Raw genomic sequence first — 18068 nt, forward strand, 5'->3', positions numbered from 1 at the left:
GTCGAAGAACGAGTTGAAACTCGTTGTTGAAGCTGGCGGCTGGAAAGTGGTGCTGACAACCAGTTTGGATTTCATAATGAGTATAAGGACGTATGGCTACGACTCCAACGAGGATTCACCTTCTCTGCTTATTAGGACTCCAAGGAAGTCAGGGAATGCGGATGCACCTGTCATCATCTCAGAATCTGATAACAGTGACGACAATGAGGATCGAATAAGGATCCCGCCAAAGCATTCCAGTATAGCTTCATCAACCGATAAGAAATTTGTCCAAAAGTACAACTATAGACCTATAGCCACTTCATCAAAAAGTCTCAAAATTGAAGTTGTAAAGATACCAAAGAGGTAGTTCTCTCTTGTCGAGTTTCTACAAACATTTTCAATAAAGAACAAGGCATATATTACTGGAAGCTGATTTCACTTTATAGTATAAAACAACGACAAAAAGAGAAAATAGTACAATCATGCTTCAAGTCCTTCAAAAGCATTCCAACATTGACTTCATTCTTTCCAGCATCATTAAAGACAACACACAACATTGGATCAAAAAAGATAATAAAGATTAAAGAGTCACATCAAAGATAAAGTAGAAAGCAACACAATGATACACTTGATAAGGAAAGGATAGTACAAATGATAATAAAAAAACAGTCGGTGTGGACTTGAACAAGAAGAGAGGAACAACAAAACAAGTTGAGGTTAACAATAAAGTGTTCATTCTTCTTCTATCTATCTTGACATTTTAAAAAACAACAGAGATTAGTAAATAACAGTTTGATAAACAAAAAGGAGAAAGCAGCAACTTCGCTTAAGCTTGAGCTGGTTGCTCTTCGGATTCACCTTCAGCCCACTCTTGCTCAGCATCAGCGAGTTCTTGCTCATTTTCTTCATCGTCATAAACCTCATCGGTGTGTCTTATGGACAAAGTTGGCTTGACAACGGCATGGTCCAAAGTCCATGAAGCCAATGCGTTCTCAGCGTCAATGATGATTTGCTTAGAAGCCTCGTAACCGTCATAAGCCGGTCTGGTCTCACCTGGAGTAACAGGAGCGTCATCCAACAACTCCAAGAGGGCCTTACCGTAACCAGCAATCAAAGCCAACTTCTCGGTGTGTTCTCTCAAGGAGTCGAATTGGTAGTTGAAGGCGGTTTTCAACTTTTCTCTGGTGATGTTTGACAATTGAGCCTCAGCAACAAGGGATTCAGCCTCGGCACGAACCAACTCTTGCTCCAAAACAACAATCTTTGGAGATTGAGGGTCCTTGTACTTCAAGTAGGCAATCTTGTCGGTAATTCTGTCCTTACGGTCTCTGGATGGTTGGACAGAACCTTCAATGTCTCTGATGGACTTCAAGGTCAATCTGTATTGGTCATATCTGTCAATGAATTGATCCTCCAACTCACCAATCTCGTAAATCAAGACACCCAACTTGTCCGTGATATCAGAAACGTCATCGTCGTTGTCCTCACCCCAGAGGGACAATTGCTTAGCAACGTCTCTTCTCTCGTTGGCGACAACTTCCAAACCTCTAAGGAGGTTCTTCTCGATCTTGACGAGTTGAGAGAGCTTTCTAGAAAGCTCTGGACCGAATTGACCAGCGGTGTTACGTCTGATGGAGTTGACAATACCACCCTTACCAAAGAATCTGCTTCTTGTGGAGGCTGGTGGAGGTGGTGGGGACTGCAACTGGGAAGCAGTTGGAGCTCTGGTGTTTCTTAATGAATAAGTTCTGTGCATTGTATCAGCTTGGATAGTGTTAGTACAATGGTCTTCAGGTGGAGCAAAACGGAAAGCGGAATACCTGGTGCCAATGTGGTGCCATTATATACAACCAAACTCCCTCCCCCCCCCCGTGCACATGAGGAGGGACAGGGGACTATTAATAGCCCTTCGAGTCTAATTCGTACACACACACACACACACACAGCTCACCATTGCTGCGGATGATAAAATGGGTATCGTCCAGCAACAGAAGGCAATTGATAAAGACTTACAATCGAACCTTGTTACGTTCTTTCTTAAGGAAGAAGGAGGAGGAAAGGGGGAAAGAAAGAAGGGATTGAAATTTCCCCCCCTGTTTTAAAGAGAAAAAAACCTGTGAACAGCAGCTGCTATATTATGTACAAGGGGGTGTGGGCGGGCTGGCAGTGGCTCTGTCTGCAAATCTCCCTTGGACAACCGCGGAGGGAGGGCCAAATTTTGGAATTGCACAGGCTTAGGCAGGCAGCCCTTTTCGCCCATCTCCTCTCCCCCCCCCTACAAAGTTCGACAGGTTTGCTGATTGTTAAGGGAAATTACGCCACTTGGTTGCGTTCCATGCATACTTTGGCATGATTTTTCGTTCCATACGCTACTGGTCTTGCGATTATTGAAAATGACTATACTCAGCTACGTGTCAATGCTTCACAACAACACGCCAGGGAAACCACGGTACCTCATGTAGGTGTTGATGTTAAATATGAGGGTGAGCTCGCCTGGGCGCCTTGTTTGCTTGCCTTGCCAGAAGGACACGTTACTGAACTTTCGGGATGGGGAGCCTGTGCAGCCTGGCACGAGGAAGTTGCTCCAAAGTGCAACTGTGAGACGCGCCCATGTTTAATCATTTCCTAATCCGGAAAGAGTGCCCCTACTGGCGGGTTCTCGAAGTTTCGGTGGGCTTGGCCCACCGCGTCCTCCCGCCCTCGCGCTCATCCTTTGTCGACTGTTGCCCGGCTGTTAGCTTTCGGTGTATTGGAATGAAAGCCATGACGTAACGCTTGTGATATACTGTGATGCCGACGTTTGCTCGTAAAGCGTGTCATCGCAAAAGCTTAAATGAGGACACAGCTACAGCTACTACAACGGTCTGAGACTTGGACAATAGGGACTTCGGATTAACTTGACTCTATATAGCATGACCTATTCTTTGACGTAATGGGTGAGTTAGTACACAACTGCCAGGTTTCGATCGCATATGCTGGATTACATATGTCTGGTTGGATGCGCCTGGGGGGCAAAGTTTTTTTCAACGTTCAGAGTAGCGGTTCTTTATTACTTCAACACTGGACGAGGACTCATCCTCACAGACAAGCCCTCTTCAGAAATTTGCAAATCGGAAAAGGTGTCTCATCACTAATTGGTACTTGTGCTCCCCTCCCACGCGCCTATCTTTGTAAACACACGCACACGCTCTCCATCTGGTGTACATCTACTTACTCTTTGTTGTCCAAATTGCGTATGGCTTGAAACCTGGAAAGGAAACGTTAGTTCGTGTTGTAGTCCCAGTAGTGAAATATTTTTTTCGTTTTTTCCCTTCCCAGCCCGCTTGCTCTGCCGGATTTCCTCGTCGGGACCACACTCCTGGTAGACGCCACACATTTCTGATTATATAATGGCAACAGGTACAGCCACTAATAACGGGGGACTTGCCAAAATTGGCTGTGATAATTCAAGCTGAAACGGGGGGAGACTGTGGATTTACACACAATCCCACACATTTCTACGTCTCGTCCAAAGAGACACCGGTTGCAGCAAGCATTCAACGTCTGTGTTATACCACCGAAGGTTGAGTGAGAATTGGTGACAGAAAAACAGCCCCTGGCGTGTGCTTTTTCCTTGTTTCACTGTAGAAGAAACTGTTGCTTTCTCCAAGCGGTTCAGCCCACGCACGTAAAAAAAAGAGTTTCCCCTTAAATCTCCCCCAACCGGACACCAACCTCGCGTAGCCCCCGAATTCTTGTGCGGATCAGTTGGGATTTTCGAGACCACAGACAGAGAGAAAAAACCAGTTGGCGGTTAAGGATAATCAACAACAAACAAACAAATAACAACAACAACAACAAGCCATACAAAATATACGGCTTCTATACAGAAAGGGGAGGACAAGCAGGTAAAGGGATCATTTGGGGAAGTTACAAAGCGCAAAGCGAATCCACTGAAACAATAATTCCTTAGGCAAAATGATGAAAGGCTTTAAACAGAGGGTATGTATTTCTATCTCGTGCTCGGTGCACCTCGCCGGCGCTACCATATACGAGTATGCGTGCGTGTGTTGCTGCTCTAACACACGGTGTGTGATGTGCTCCTGTCTGTGATAATACTAACTCGCTTACTCAGCTCTCGAGAAAGGGATCCTTGAGCTCAAAGAAGAAGGATAAAGATGAAGACAAGGAGAAGTCAAAAGATAAGAAACATTCGTCAATTGCGAAGCTCTCACCTTCCAACTCGTCATCCAACTCGAGTAATTCTTCACCTCGCAACAGCATGACGAGCTCTCCTTCCAAGGGATCAAAATCAACAACGGCCGCAACCGCGTCGAGCTCGTCTTCTGCTCCTTCAACCGCTGGTGCTGGTGCACAGGGCGGCTCCGCTGGAGGGGTGTCTAAAAAGCCAAACAGTGACGTTTCACCAGAGCCAAGCCAACAGGAACCGTCAACCCCAAGGGCTACACCGCAACAGCAGCAGCAACAACAAGAACAACAGAACATTGAACAGGATCAAAATCAAAATCAAAATCAGAGTCCGGGCCAATACCAAGGTCAACAAGAGGCAAATGGACAATTCCAACAGGGGCAACAGACCTCATCATCACAACAACAGGACCAACCACAGCAAAAGACAATTCAATTTGCGCCTCAAGTTGTGAATCAAATCCCCGATATCAATGTGACTCCGCCACACTCAACAGCATACCATAACGACGTTGCAATGCACAACGCTGATGTTGATGTAACCATGCCACGCGCCTCCCATTCCTTTGATAGATTGCCAACGGGTAAGATTGAAGGAGATATCGACCTCATAAAGTCTCCACAGAGACACTCTTCTTCTAGGTTTGAACCTTCCTCATACACTGAAATCACCAAGTTACCCTCGTTTGATGAAGTACCTGCAGATAGAAGACTGGAGTTATTCATCCTGAAAGTGGACCAGTGTAACGTTATGTTTGACTTTAACGATCCTTCCTCTGATATCAATGGTAAGGAGATCAAAAGAGTCACGCTACAGGAACTGATTGAATTCATCTCGAGCAATCGTTTTACATATACTGATGAGATGTACAAACACGTTGTGGATATGTTCAAGACAAATTTGTTCAGACCTATACCACCTCCTGTCAACCCAATTGGTGATATTTACGACCCAGATGAAGATGAACCAATCAACGAAGTTGCATGGCCTCATATGCAAGTGGTGTATGAGTTCTTTTTAAGATTCTTGGAGAGCCCTGATTTCAACCACACTTTGGCTAAGCAGTACATCGATCACGATTTCGTTCTCAATTTATTGGAGTTGTTCGATTCTGAGGACCCAAGAGAACGTGATTGTTTAAAGACAACTCTGCACAGAATTTACGGTAAGTTCTTGTCACTCAGAAGCTTCATTAGAAGATCATTTAACAATATCTTTTTGCAATTCATCTATGAAACTGAAAGGTTTAACGGAATTGCAGAGATATTGGAAATCTTGGGTTCCATTATCAATGGTTTTGCCCTTCCATTGAAAGAAGAGCACAAGATCTTCCTTGCTAGAGTCATGCTCCCGTTGCACAAAGTTAGATCAATCTCTTTATACCATCCTCAGTTGGCCTATTGTATAGTGCAATTCTTGGAGAAAGATCCAATGCTTACAGAAGAGGTGATCATGGGTCTATTAAGATTCTGGCCAAAAACCAACTCTACAAAGGAGCTCATGTTCCTCAATGAGATTGAAGATATCTGTGAAGTCATTGAGCCTTTAGAATTCATCAAGATTGAAGTTCCACTTTTCGTCCAATTGGCCAAATGCATATCATCCCCACATTTCCAAGTTGCTGAGAAGGTATTGAGCTACTGGAACAACGAATACTTTTTGAACCTTGTCACAGACAATGCCGAAACGATCCTACCGATCATCTTCTCAGCTCTCTATGAAATTTCAGCAGCAGATCAAAATGGACAAATGAAGATGACCGACGATGATGATCTCCAGAGCATCTCATCCTCTGGCAATTGGAATAGAACTATCCATTCTTTGGCTTACAATGCGTTGAAAATCTTTATGGATTCAAATCCAATCTTGTACGACCATTGTGTCTTGTTATACCATCAATCTCTTGAGGAGAACAAGAAGAGAGAGACCGAGAACAAACAGAAATGGGCATTACTCGAAGAGAGGGTTCAAAAGATGAAACAAGAAAACGGGACATTATCATGAGGGAGGGGGGCGTATGTTCAACAATAAACCATTTTTTAAAACATAAAAAGACAGCGTGTAATTGCGCGTGTTTAGTTCCAGCTGAAAGCACTAACGTAGCTTCACCATTCGGCGTGCATTATATGTAACAACTATACAACTACACAGTTGAGGCCTTGTACTCTCTCAAAATGACAGGAACTGATGATGGTGGTAACGCTCCAACTTCCGTGATGATCTTTTGGATGTACTCTGGTGGTGTAAGGTCGTACATGATGTTCAAGATGTTGAGGTAAGGATTCGTCTTCCAATCCTTCAATGGCATCTCATTCTTCGCCAGTGTTGGCTCAGCACCACCTGATTTAACCTTTGGCTTTTGCTGTTGCTGCTGTTGTTGATCCTTCTCCTCGTGAGTCTCTATGAACTTACGTAGGGCAACACTCGACTTCTTGACATGGTTCAATTGGTTCCAATTGATCAAGTCTTCAGTGTCTCCCATTTCGTTCAGGGTCACAGAGTCCAGTTGGACACGATCAGAGAACTTGATGCTTTCACAGCAGACAAGCACAGGGATATTTGCATTCTTGGCCTTCATTGCAATGAGCGCAGCACCCACACGAGAGTATAGGAATCCGTTAGATAGCATTGCATGGGCACCGAGGAAAACGGTATCAACATCTTGTATCACAGATGAGAGGGAGTTTATCAACACATATTGAACTTTCAAACCCTTTGTACACAGCTCCTCAGCGAGCTGTTTTCCCTCGAATAGAGGACGGGAGTCCACAACGATAACATTGAAGCTTTTGCCCAGCTCTTCATGGTTATAGATGAACAGCTGCTTCAAAACGTTCGACTGTCCAAAGGTGAGGATTGTCGAGCCGTTCTGGATGTGTGCTGATGCTGCTTGGATGATGACCTTGTCAGAGATATCGATCTTCTCCTTTATAAAGGTGTCGATCTTTTCAACGAGCTGGGCCTTTGCGTCAGAGTCAGAGGTGTCGATGGAGATCAGTGAGATCTCCTGCTTGAGCCATCTAATGGCGTTTCCCATCGCCACTGATAGAGGTCTAGCGGTCTTCAAATAGTCGATCTGATACCCGAGATAGTTGGTCAGGTTTCTGGTCAAGGTTGTTCCCTCAGGCGTCTGATACTCAGAGATGACCCGTTCAAACGCTCTGAGCATGCTCTTACACCTTGGAATCGACCCAACAATCGAATAACCTGAGTACTTCAGCGTCAGTGAAAGAACAGCAGGGTGTATAATGTTCGTCACCTGGGACTGTGATAGCGATAGCTCGTTTCTCTGCTCCTTCGACTCCAAGTGTGAAAACAGTGAAACTTTCTTCAAAGTATTCACTTCCTGTTTCAACCCTCTTGAGATCACACCGTGTGAGGCCTGCTGCTGTTGCTGTTGCTGGGACTTCTGCTTACCCTTGGCAGCCTTCTCATCGGCCTGGTTTGGAATACCACTGCTCTCTTTCCTAGCAGCTCTCTTCTCCAATTTCTGTCTCTTCTTCAACTCCTTGAGCTCTTTATTCGTCAGTTTCTTCTCTCCCTCCTCTGCCTGGGAGGCATTGGTCTTCTCCACTGGCTTCTCAGTAGGCGTTTCCACGGGAGCTTCACTCATAGTTGGTTCCACTGGGCCTGTTTGCGTGTGTATTCCTTCTTCTTCGCCCTGATGCTCCGCTTGGAGCTCTCAGAGATCAAAAATTTTCCCTTTGAGCTCTCGGCTCCTCCCGCCCAGCAGGGGCGCCGCTAGGCAGACTTTTTTGCCTTCAGTGGGCAGGGCCTCTCCCTCCCCAGGCTCAAACAAATTATCGCAACTACTTCAACTACACAAGGCCTTAAACTATGTCTTATGTACATGGATTTGATGTTTGCTATTTACTCCTCCTTGGTCTCTTCTTCAGCAGTTTTACCCTCTTGTGAAGGCTGCTTTGGTCTTCTGAAGATGCTCTTGCTCTTGAGCACAGAGAATGCATCCTTGAGTTGGATCTTGTCCTGGAGCTGCTTAAAGGATTGTGCAAATTGTGTGATATCCTTGACTGTTTGTAGGCTGGCCAGGGCTTCATCTTTCGAGGACTCGATGGCAATTGGTGCCAATTCCAAGTATTTGTTTTTGTATGTGTTGTAGTCCCTCGACAGCGCGCCAATGGACTTGTCCAGTGAGAGCTGTGGCACTGAAACGGCCTCCGTGGAGGACGTGATCTTCTCCTTCAAGTCAGCTGGCACCTGTTCGTTATGCTTCAAGTACAACGAAGCTCTCAGGAGGTCGGTTATGGCGTTAGGCTTGCGGATCTTGTCCAATGCCACTTGAGCCTTCGACACGCTGTTCAACAACGACTTTCTATCGTTGATGTAGAGGTACACCAGGATGGTGTTCAGGTTATGGGAATCCAATCTCTGTCTGAGCGATGGCTGGGAGTAGATAAACGTCAACGCGTGCGGGAACTTTCTCAGCTGCGCTGATTTCTCCAGGAAGGCATCGATGTGGTCAGGCGAGGTATAGTTCGGCTTCTTCGACAACTCCAACAGCAAATCCCTCGACTCCTTCAGCTCCTCCCCGTCTGTGCACTCCGAGATGATCTTGATCAACGCGCTCTTGGAAGGCACAGTTGGTGGCTCCAGCGGAACCACCCTCTTCTTTGCAACTTCATCCCAAAGATCTCTCGACAGCAAATGACTCGCGTTCTTCTCCCTGTACACCAGCGGTCTCAAATCCTTGGGGGTTCTGAAGTACTGCACATAGGCATCAATCTGCTCTCTCGCCAACGACGCAGACGCCTGCTGAAGACTCTTACAAGAACAGGAGAACGATCTGTGTAGACGAAGCATTGTCTGTCCGGTGATTCTGAGTGTGCCAGTGCTCCTCTCAACGAACGATGCGGGACCTGTTTGGACATTTGGCGAAAACAAAATTTTTCCACTGGCGGGGCCTTCGCCATTTTTCACGGTTCGCGCCACAATGGGACATTTGGGCCTATGTCCTGAAATTTTTTCGATTGTATCAAGAGGGAAGAGCTGGTGAATGTGGACAAATCGGAGTGATCGTGGAGTGGAAACTGGCTCGATGATGGAATACGACGCTTTGGACTCTCTGCCGTGTATGTAACTGTTGCTTGCTTCGCCCTGTGCGTGGGGAGGAGTTTGTGCTGTGTTTATCGAAGAACTAACCGTTGTGATAGACATTGATGGTGATCTCAGCGAGGACGAGAGGCTGCGTGTAGAGCAATTGATACTGGAGGAAGTTGGGGACACCGAGTCGATGCATCCGTCCGTGGAGTGTGTGTATCCGATTCCTACGGCATCGGGTATCCTGGGCGAACTGACAGAGGAGGAGATTCTATCCAAGGACTTCACGCTCGGAGGAATCGACATGCAACGGTACGACCAACTGGACGATGCGGACTGTTTGCAGATGCTGCTGAGCTATACCTATCTACGAGCCAATTCGTTGCGGATCTGTCAAGACGAGTGCGTGTCCCAATGGACACAGTGCAACGAGGAACAGTCGCTGGTGAACGGCTCTCTGAGTGCTGAGATCTCTCGAAAGAGACGCAAGATTGAGAGCATCAATGCGCAGAGGCAGCTGGAGCAGGAGGAGGCCCATCCTCTGCTCAGCTACTTAGAACACAGGTGGGTTCAGGGAATACAGAAAAACGTCCAGCTGGGCATAGAACTGCTAAAGGAACAAAATGGGCTGGAGTGATAAGAAATGACAAGATGTGCTTGCACGCACGTTTCTTCAAGTCAAAAGTGGCATAAAACTGATTCTCTTCTGTTGCTGCTGCGGCCGCCGCCCACGCTGCCCACGCTGCCCACGCTGCCCACGTTTTATCGTTCTGTGTGTAAGCTGTTTGTTTTCGCGGGCAGCGACGGTTCTGCCCGTGCTGCTTGGGGGGCAGAGAGATGAGCCCGCTGAGGAATTTGTAGATAAGCGCAGGAAGGCGTTGATAACACCCAACGGGAGAGGTTCTAAGACTCAATTGCACAATACAGAGAAGAACTGGTTGCTCTGACACGTTGTATGTAATCACACGGAATATCCACGTTAACAGGACTCTTTTCAGCATCGGAAACTCAGCCTTATCGGTGGAATTTTTTCAACTGTTTGTCTGTCTGTCTGCCTGTCTGTGTGTTTTTTTGTGTAGGCCGGAGGGAATGGTGAGGTGTTTCGTTTTGTGGGCAGGAAATCAAAACAAAGGGAAAATCAAAAATTTCTTCTGGTCTTAGACAACAACAACAACAACAACAACAACAACAACAACAACTTTGAGAGCGTTAAATATCTTTAGTTAATGAGGCGCTAACTGAGCTAATACTTCCTGTGTGTTTCTCTATTCATATTATATAACTCTTTAACATCTGCTTGTATTTCGCACACATTTTAACCGAACAGGAGAGGACGAGAGGGAGATGGTGGACAAGAAGGGCAGCGGGTATAAACAAAGCGCCATGCCGCTGGCTTCGTCGAGTTCTCCGCCATCACAGCAAGAGCATGATCAACAACAGCAGCAGCAGACCAATCTGACAGGGCGGAAGGCGGCACACTCGCTTCGACTCTTCAGAAATGACAACACAAGCAGCTCGGCGGTTCAGATCTCTGATGATCACACCGGCGTTCGAAGCTCAAGAAAGCACTCCACGGTGAGCCCCTTGAAGACGAGCACGGCTTCCAGGAGAACACCGAGCATATCCGCGGCGTCGGTGTCAAATCTGTCGTCAGATATTAAGGGTTTGAAGCTGGTGGCACCACAGCTGTTGGACTCGCCCTTTGACGATGCGCTCGCAAAGAGGGAACAACACAGATGCCGGACTTTGAGTCCAGAGGGTGTCCTGGTGAAGGATGATGACAAGGACGCTGATGAGGTTGAAATAGTACATACCATGGGTAACATTGGAGACTCTAAGGCCACAATGGCTGTGTTGGAACCTGTATCATCTGCAACGTATATTCCAAAGGGACATGAGGGGGAAAGAATACATCTAAAGGAGGAATTGGACTTTGATCACCTATCCACAACAACAACACGGAGCGATGATGCTAGTATTGTGACAAACACATCAACGGTTATTGCAGCACCCTCAAACTTGGCATCAGATGAACTGCTCAGACATCCGATTCATGAGGAACAAGAGGAAGCAGAGCAGTCGTACGTTAAATTTGCTAAGGATTCACAGGTGTATGAATATCAACACCACGAGGATGAATTTCCCGATTTGCATCTCCACAATCATTATCACCACCACCACGACAGTGATCAGCTTGATGGGATGCACCACGAACCGGAAACTGAATTCTCGTTGGCCGTGGAGTTGACACCTTTTAAAAACAAAGTTGGTGGACATACAGCAATTTTCAGATTCTCACACAGAGCTGTTTGCAAGGCACTTGTCAATAGGGAGAACACATGGTATGAAATTATTGAACAAAACCATGCTGATATATTAAAATTCATGCCTAAGTATATCGGGGTTCTAAACGTGAGATATACAACACTAGTGGAGGAACCTGATGAGTCAAATAATTCGCTTAATGACATTTCTCTAGAACATACAACCTCTTTACCGGGGATTGAAGATTTGAACGATGGTCAAGGAAAAGATGATGAAAATCTGAAACTGAAACATTCGTCGTCTTATCAAGAAGAATTACCCCCAGAGGTTGTGCTAGATGATAACAAGCATATCATTCCCGAGTCATTGTGGGATCATTATTCAAGTTCTGTTCCATCACCTGCATCGTCATTCTCATACATGTCTGAAACATCACCTTGCCAATCACCAAGAGCACTTTATAATACGTCTCAACATAATAATCCAACTTCTCCAAATGTGAACTCTCTGGGTTCAACGACAGTCAATCGTAAACTGCAAGAGTTGGTTTTACAGGAGGTGTTTGCACCAATTCGTTCAAAGAGAAGCTTTAGATCTTTGAAGCATTCAGTTTCACCAAGGCTATACCCTCAAAGGACCCCTATGGATACCGCGCAACAGAGGCCTCATCGTCTAAGTGCATCATCTTCTGATCTTGGTAGAAGACCAAAATTCAACAGTGGAACAACGCTGAAGAAGAACAGTACCTCGCTAGTTGACTTGCAGAAAGCTGTCCAGACGAAACAACAACAGAGGAATCAGGATAAAGGTCCACAACCTCTTGATTCCCATGTTGAACAGAACTATATCAAGAATAACGATACAATGGACGACGAGTTGAATATTCTTGACGATTCTTCGCCAAGATTACATTCTGCTCCTGAACATCATAGACGTACAAGTGATTCCATCTTCCAAATGGATGATGAAGCAGATGACGAATCACGCTCTGTAACGGAAACTAAAGATGGTGATTTGTCTGACGCCATGTCGCCACTGATGATGCCCTCAAGAGCGATACATAAGAGACAACGCATTGAACGGTTCATCCTTTTGGAAGATTTGACATCAGGGATGAAAAAACCTTCCGTTTTGGATTTAAAGATGGGTACTCGTCAATACGGTGTTGAGGCTGCGTATAAGAAGAAGAAATCCCAGAGAAAGAAATGTGCAAGTACAACTTCCCGTCAGCTCGGTGTTCGGATCTGCGGTCTACAAATTTGGGATAAGAAGTCCCAACATTTCATTGAAAGGGATAAATATTTTGGTCGACGTGTTAGAGCTGGGTTCCAGTTTGCAGCTTGCATTGCAAGATATTTGTACGATGGTGAGTGTGTGTATTCGATATTGATCAAAATCCCAAAGTTGATCAGTGATATCGAGGAGTTGGAAAAGGCTGTCTTACAGTTGGAGGGCTACAGACTATATGGATCCTCACTATTGTTGATGTACGACGGTGTGGACATGTCAACAGTGAGTGTTCATATCATTGATTTTGCCCAATGCATAACTCCAGAGTACCAATCATCCACGGCAACTTTCCCACCAAAGCATCCAAATGATGCAGACCAAGGATATCTGAGAGGGTTAGCATCTCTAAAGTTCTATCTCAAGATGCTCTTCTCAGACCTGACTCGCGTCAACTATGAAACCTTTGAATTGGCACATCAATACCTCAACTCCAACAAGGAGGCCCTGAAGAAGACCCCCGTCAGTTGGATGGATCTATTCGACAAGCTTGAAGAGAACGACCCTAACTTCTATCAAAAAGAATTGGACGAGATCCCATCATTTGCCCTAAACGATATCGGTGACGTCTCTGAATGAGCTTTACAACCTCTTATGTGTGTTTAATATATTAATGCTATAATGACCATGTTACTTCAAATCTACTTCATCACCAACTACTAATTGGAGCTCAAGAATGAACCGATTTTTTATTTTTGTACACAAATCACATTAAAGCCCTTACTCTTATTTGTTCAAAACCTCAGCATCGTATTTTTGCTTGAACCATTGGACAGTGTCCTCCTTGGTGGTCTTGTGGGAGTTACCAATGACGGATTGGGTTCTCTTTCTTCTGGCGATTCTAGCACCTGGTCTACCCATGACAACGTAGAAGTCCATACCGTAGATACCGATAGCTGGGTCGTACTTGATACCCAAGTCAATGTGCTCTTGGATACCGAAACCAAAGTTACCAGTCTCGGAGAAGTTTCTCTCTCTCAATTGGTACTCCTTGACCTTCAAACCTCTCTCCAAGATCTCCTCAGCCTTTGGACCTCTGATGGTAACGTGAACGGCAATCTTCTCGTTTCTTCTGATACCAAAGGTTCTAACGGTGTATCTAGCCTTGGATTGAACTGGGGTTTGACCAGACAATTGTTCCAAAACCTTGGAAGCTCTGGTCAATCTGTCACCAGATTCACCAACACAAATGTTGAGAACGAGCTTCTCGATCTTCAATTCACGCATAGGGTTCTGAGCCTTGGAAGACTATGTAAAGACTGTTAGTATTGTTGCAACAATGAGGGTGTTGGAGTGTACATGAGTTCATATTTCACCTGTTTCTGCATCTCCGCTGAAGAGGCCATCGTGAGACTTTGATCGTTTACAACATCGTTGGATAAAGCAGAAATGGCACTCTTGTTCGGCAAGGTGTATTCAGCCATCTCCTCTCTGGCTTTGCTTCCCTCACAGGCACTTTGTGTCTACACTTCCTCCCATGCCTCCCTTCGACTTTTTAATACCTTTTCATCTTCATCTTCATCCTCTTCCTGGTACATCTTCTGGGGATCGAATCAAATACACAGACCAGTATAAAGCATACCCCTTGCAAACCACTGTGAAAGAATCACCATGTACACCTCCATCATCTCTCTAAACACATACCATTTTGACTTATGTTGTGGAGTTGTAGTCTCTGAAATGGTTAGAGGTTTCGGTTTGCAATTTTCAAAGAGTGTGCTTGTTTTTGAAAAGTTTGCCAGAAAAAAAAAGATTGTGTTGCGCGTAACAGAAGTTTTCAACTTGTGGGCTGGGAGTGGTAGGCAGACGGGGTGAGCGTCTGGGCAGGGTGTGTAAATCTGAGCACAGCTGTGGGAAGAATCCCAGCGTAAATTTCAGTACAGATCTAGGCTGGCTTGGAAATTTCGCGAACTTATGCGACAGAGTCTGAAGAGTCTGTTTTGTGCAGAGTTTTGTGACTGCTAAATTTTTCTGCAAAGTGGAAAACACCTGGACACCTACTTGAAGATATGTTCGGATGTTTAATGACACAACTGTGTACGGGAACCAGTGCTCATCTTGTACGCTAGTGTAGTGTATATATATACACTCGGTGATTCCCTACTGGGTCTCAAGGATTTCAACAAAGTTGTACGCTAAGTCATAAAGAGAATGTATAGGACGAGCTATATATTGGCGTAAAAGAGTGTCATTAGCATAGGTGGTTAAGAGGATGTACCGCATGTCGTAGATCCATCTTAGCAAGCTTGTATGCGAGACCAAGCTTCAAATGTTGGAGGGTATATATATAATTGGGTAATGCATTCAATACTGTGCGAAGTCATCCACGATGTCCATGCATTCTGCCAGAGAAGCCCTTGATACTATCATTCTTTGTATCAAGTTGAAAGCTCTCGTGTCCGATTGGAGTCTTTTGATCCCTGTTGGTGAGACCAACTCCAGTGCCTTGTTCTTCTTGATGCATTCCGTTACATAAACGCTTGGTACTCCAACGGACGATAACACCTGAGAATAAGGTTGTTCGCCAGTGGCGGCGTATAATAGCGTAAGGCCCGCAGCAAATAAATCAGAGCTATATGAAGGATAATGTGGTGGTGATTCCATCAACTCAGGTGCACAGTACTGCGGTGTAACGTCGTAGAAAGCTCCCAATTGTAATTTCGTATGGTATTCAGATATCACATCCTCTTGTAGGGCAGCTGAGGTCAAATCGCAGAGCTTGAAGGATGACATATTGTTGTCAAATAGAACATTTGCAGGCTTAATGTCCATATGAACCAAATGACAATCGTTGAGCAATTGTAATGCTGTCAATATCTGCCTTGCCAATCTCCACCATAGACTTGAGCCTATGTGCAACTCAGTCGTTGAAGTAGCAGGCTGTGATTCGGCCAGTGTGGTCAGCGAATATGATAACCTTTCCGATACTATGCAAGGCACGGTTTCTCCGTACCTAATTCTTGGATACTGCGATCTATCCAACATCGTTATTCCATAGACGTTCAGCACGGGTAGACTTTCCAATTCCCAGTGATTAACAATGGCATGATTTTGGAATATCTTATAGTTTAGCATCTCTTTAAAGATCCACTTTGATGTTTTCACGCTTGTAGGTATCTTTATGGCAAACAGATTGTCCTGACAAGAGCACTGTAACACTGTTGAGTAAGAACCACGGCCAATTATTGTACTCCTTGAAACATCAAACTTGAATACATCATCGATCAAAGAGTCCTCAATCTGCGATTCCACATCCTGCTGTGGTATCGAGGCAGATATTGGTAGATATTTCAGTAAAGTTGGACTTGACCTCATGGGTGAGGCCATTGGAGAGATTGGCAGTTGACAAGTTTCAGTGATAGGTGTTGAAAACATAGACTTTGGTGATGCAGTGGTTGAAAAGTTGGTCTTTGGTGTTGAAAACTGATCCTGTTGGTGACTCAATGAACAGCTGGCGTGTTGTACGGGAGAAGATTCCGGTGTAGGTATAATCAAGCTCGGTCTCTTTATGCTCTCCCTGGCTTTCAGTTGAGCCTCTTTAGATACTTTACCAGGCTCAAACACAGCCGTCCTCTTGGACGGTGTCGAGTAATCGGGCTGGGTAAAGGAATTCATGGTTAGAGAATGACGGCTTGATGTTTCTTCTTCCCCCTTCTGGTTGTTGTTGATATGGGTTCAAAGCCTTGTCACACAAACTGTAAGCCCACTTCACAGTAAGAACAGAGAGAATACAACAGAAACGCCCCCTTGAAGTAGATTTGTATACCGCGCAGGCTCAGAGGAGGATCAACTGTATCAAATCGAACGCAGCTTTCTATGGCTTTCAGTCCAGCGCTCGAAGCAGTGGTTGGTGCTCTTTGTTTATGTTTCTTTGTTTACGTCTTCTTCTGCTGGTTTTTGCCCCGTTGTTTTGCGGTCCGCCTGTGTTTGAGTTTTCAGAGGTTACTATGGAAACAAGACGACGTGAGCAAACAGAGAAGAGCCCTGTGGTGATGGAGGTATCTGTGAGGGAATACCTTTGGAATAGTGGAAATATGCCTCCAATTAAACCCCAGTGGGAATATTGCGGGCTTATAAAGTGATTATCCAGGATGCCGAGAATGATTGTATGTGGTGTGTGTGGTTTCTTCTACTGGATTCCTCGTCATTCGGCAGCCGTTTCAGCTGTGCTCAATTGGAGAGGGACCTAAGGCAGCACCACGTAAAAGTCACACCAGCTACGTCCAGCCATACAGAGGGGAAAGTGTCTTTACTCAGTGCGTAATGTTTGTGTATAGGATGATTGAAGTTGCTATAAAGACACAGTCATCGTTGGACGTTCCTGTGCTTTGTCATAGTGAACTCATGTTATTTCATCTCTAGTGCATGCATGATGGGCTCTTGGAGTTTTAGGGGGCACATTCTACATGGCTTGGTGAAGGGAGCTCTAGCTAGTTCTACATACAATCACTGGAGTTCATCTCTGGCCTCTGGTGTATGTAAATAGTGTCTCGTCGCTGGTATGTGATTGAATAGGTCTAATGCTCTGTTGTTCCACTCCAACGGCCAATAACTTGTATGCGCTTCGATGCCTTGGAAGCTGCCACATCCAGACACCACACAAGGCGGATATGGCAAAGTGGGCAAGAGCCAGCCAATCGCTGTTCATTGTGATCTGGGTTCTGTTGTCAACACTGATATTACGACTTTGGTGGGCTAGCGATCCCCATTGTTTGAAGTTGGTGTTGGTTTATCTGATTGGACCATGGTTTTATCGCCAGCCCGTGTAAATAGTGTACCGTTAAGATCTTTAAGTATCATTAAGCAATCTTTGCATGTCTCTGTAGTGTCTGGCCAGTGCAGTAGCCAAGATGTACCTAAGATCATGATATCAAATTGAAAGAAACGATTGGCATGCGTTACTTTATACATCGGTGTGGCTCAGTATCGTCTCGATATGATATTAATTGATTAAACTACTACTTAAAGGATTTGACTTGTCACTAAATAACAAGTATCTTATTTTCTCGCTATTTTTCTAGAAGATTCACATAGTACCATCTCCAGCAAAGAAATTCAACACTGTCAAATTATAACACACAATAATTAACCAAAATTGACGACACGACCATAGAGAACGTACCAATCATACAATATCCAGCTGAGAGGTAATACCAGAACCCCAGCATGGATCTACGAGCTTGTGTGTGGATGTATTCTAGCACTCAACCATAGATCAGTAAACGTGATGTCCGGATGAATGTTGTTGAGGTACTTTGGATGAGAACGCACCCTGCACCCCATCGTG

The 18068-nt window shown here is 45.1% G+C and overlaps 9 protein-coding genes across 9 annotated transcripts; 4 read left to right on the top strand and 5 right to left on the bottom strand.

Annotated features, from left to right (window-relative positions):
• Positions 1-750: 750 nt before the first annotated feature.
• PIL1 (lipid-binding protein PIL1) lies at positions 751-1842 on the bottom strand. The gene has a single exon (XM_020214342.1). The coding sequence runs from the start codon at positions 1736-1738 to the stop codon at positions 809-811; it is 930 nt and encodes a 309-aa protein (XP_020072362.1). The 5' UTR covers positions 1739-1842; the 3' UTR covers positions 751-808.
• Positions 1843-2018: 176 nt separating this feature from the next.
• On the top strand, positions 2019-2386 carry CYBJADRAFT_44727 (uncharacterized protein). Its single transcript, XM_020217708.1, has one exon. It carries the CDS (start codon positions 2120-2122, stop codon positions 2333-2335), a length of 216 nt encoding a protein of 71 aa, XP_020072363.1. The 5' UTR covers positions 2019-2119; the 3' UTR covers positions 2336-2386.
• Positions 2387-4687: 2301 nt separating this feature from the next.
• On the top strand, positions 4688-6175 carry RTS1 (protein phosphatase 2A regulatory subunit RTS1; the record flags this gene model as incomplete). The annotated part of the gene is made up of 1 exon (XM_020212470.1): positions 4688-6175. The coding sequence occupies one exon, from the start codon at positions 4688-4690 to the stop codon at positions 6173-6175; it is 1488 nt and encodes a 495-aa protein (XP_020072364.1).
• A 139-nt stretch (positions 6176-6314) lies between these two features.
• Positions 6315-7784, bottom strand: GCD2 (translation initiation factor eIF2B subunit delta; the record flags this gene model as incomplete). The annotated part of the gene is made up of 1 exon (XM_020212515.1): positions 6315-7784. One exon carries the CDS (start codon positions 7782-7784, stop codon positions 6315-6317), a length of 1470 nt encoding a protein of 489 aa, XP_020072365.1.
• Positions 7785-7999: 215 nt separating this feature from the next.
• On the bottom strand, positions 8000-9039 carry MRP13 (mitochondrial 37S ribosomal protein mS44 MRP13). The gene has a single exon (XM_020214343.1). The coding sequence runs from the start codon at positions 8990-8992 to the stop codon at positions 8042-8044; it is 951 nt and encodes a 316-aa protein (XP_020072366.1). The 5' UTR covers positions 8993-9039; the 3' UTR covers positions 8000-8041.
• A 191-nt stretch (positions 9040-9230) lies between these two features.
• CYBJADRAFT_160759 (uncharacterized protein) lies at positions 9231-9866 on the top strand (the record flags this gene model as incomplete). The annotated part of the gene is made up of 2 exons (XM_020213550.1): positions 9231-9261; positions 9343-9866. 2 exons carry the CDS (start codon positions 9231-9233, stop codon positions 9864-9866), a joined length of 555 nt encoding a protein of 184 aa, XP_020072367.1.
• A 1601-nt stretch (positions 9867-11467) lies between these two features.
• Positions 11468-13132, top strand: KCS1 (inositol polyphosphate kinase KCS1; the record flags this gene model as incomplete). The annotated part of the gene is made up of 2 exons (XM_020212322.1): positions 11468-11632; positions 12560-13132. Coding segments are annotated over 2 exons (738 nt in total), but the record flags the coding sequence as incomplete, so codon positions are not given.
• A 350-nt stretch (positions 13133-13482) lies between these two features.
• RPL11B (60S ribosomal protein uL5) lies at positions 13483-14453 on the bottom strand. The gene has a single exon (XM_020214344.1). It carries the CDS (start codon positions 14006-14008, stop codon positions 13508-13510), a length of 501 nt encoding a protein of 166 aa, XP_020072369.1. The 5' UTR covers positions 14009-14453; the 3' UTR covers positions 13483-13507.
• A 632-nt stretch (positions 14454-15085) lies between these two features.
• ISR1 (putative protein kinase ISR1) lies at positions 15086-16396 on the bottom strand (the record flags this gene model as incomplete). The annotated part of the gene is made up of 1 exon (XM_020213551.1): positions 15086-16396. The coding sequence occupies one exon, from the start codon at positions 16394-16396 to the stop codon at positions 15086-15088; it is 1311 nt and encodes a 436-aa protein (XP_020072370.1).
• Positions 16397-18068: the final 1672 nt, after the last annotated feature.

Source organism: Cyberlindnera jadinii (genome assembly GCF_001661405.1).
Source record: "Cyberlindnera jadinii NRRL Y-1542 unplaced genomic scaffold CYBJAscaffold_2, whole genome shotgun sequence".
NCBI lineage: Eukaryota > Fungi > Ascomycota > Saccharomycetes > Phaffomycetales > Wickerhamomycetaceae > Williopsis > Williopsis jadinii.

Excerpts from the sequence above, each read along its gene's own strand:
- RPL11B (XM_020214344.1), bottom strand. The coding sequence starts at position 14,008 with ATGCGTGAATTGAAGATCGAGAAGCTCGTTCTCAACATTTGTGTTGGT.
- PIL1 (XM_020214342.1), bottom strand. The coding sequence starts at position 1,738 with ATGCACAGAACTTATTCATTAAGAAACACCAGAGCTCCAACTGCTTCC.
- CYBJADRAFT_44727 (XM_020217708.1), top strand. The coding sequence starts at position 2,120 with ATGTACAAGGGGGTGTGGGCGGGCTGGCAGTGGCTCTGTCTGCAAATC.
- MRP13 (XM_020214343.1), bottom strand. The coding sequence starts at position 8,992 with ATGCTTCGTCTACACAGATCGTTCTCCTGTTCTTGTAAGAGTCTTCAG.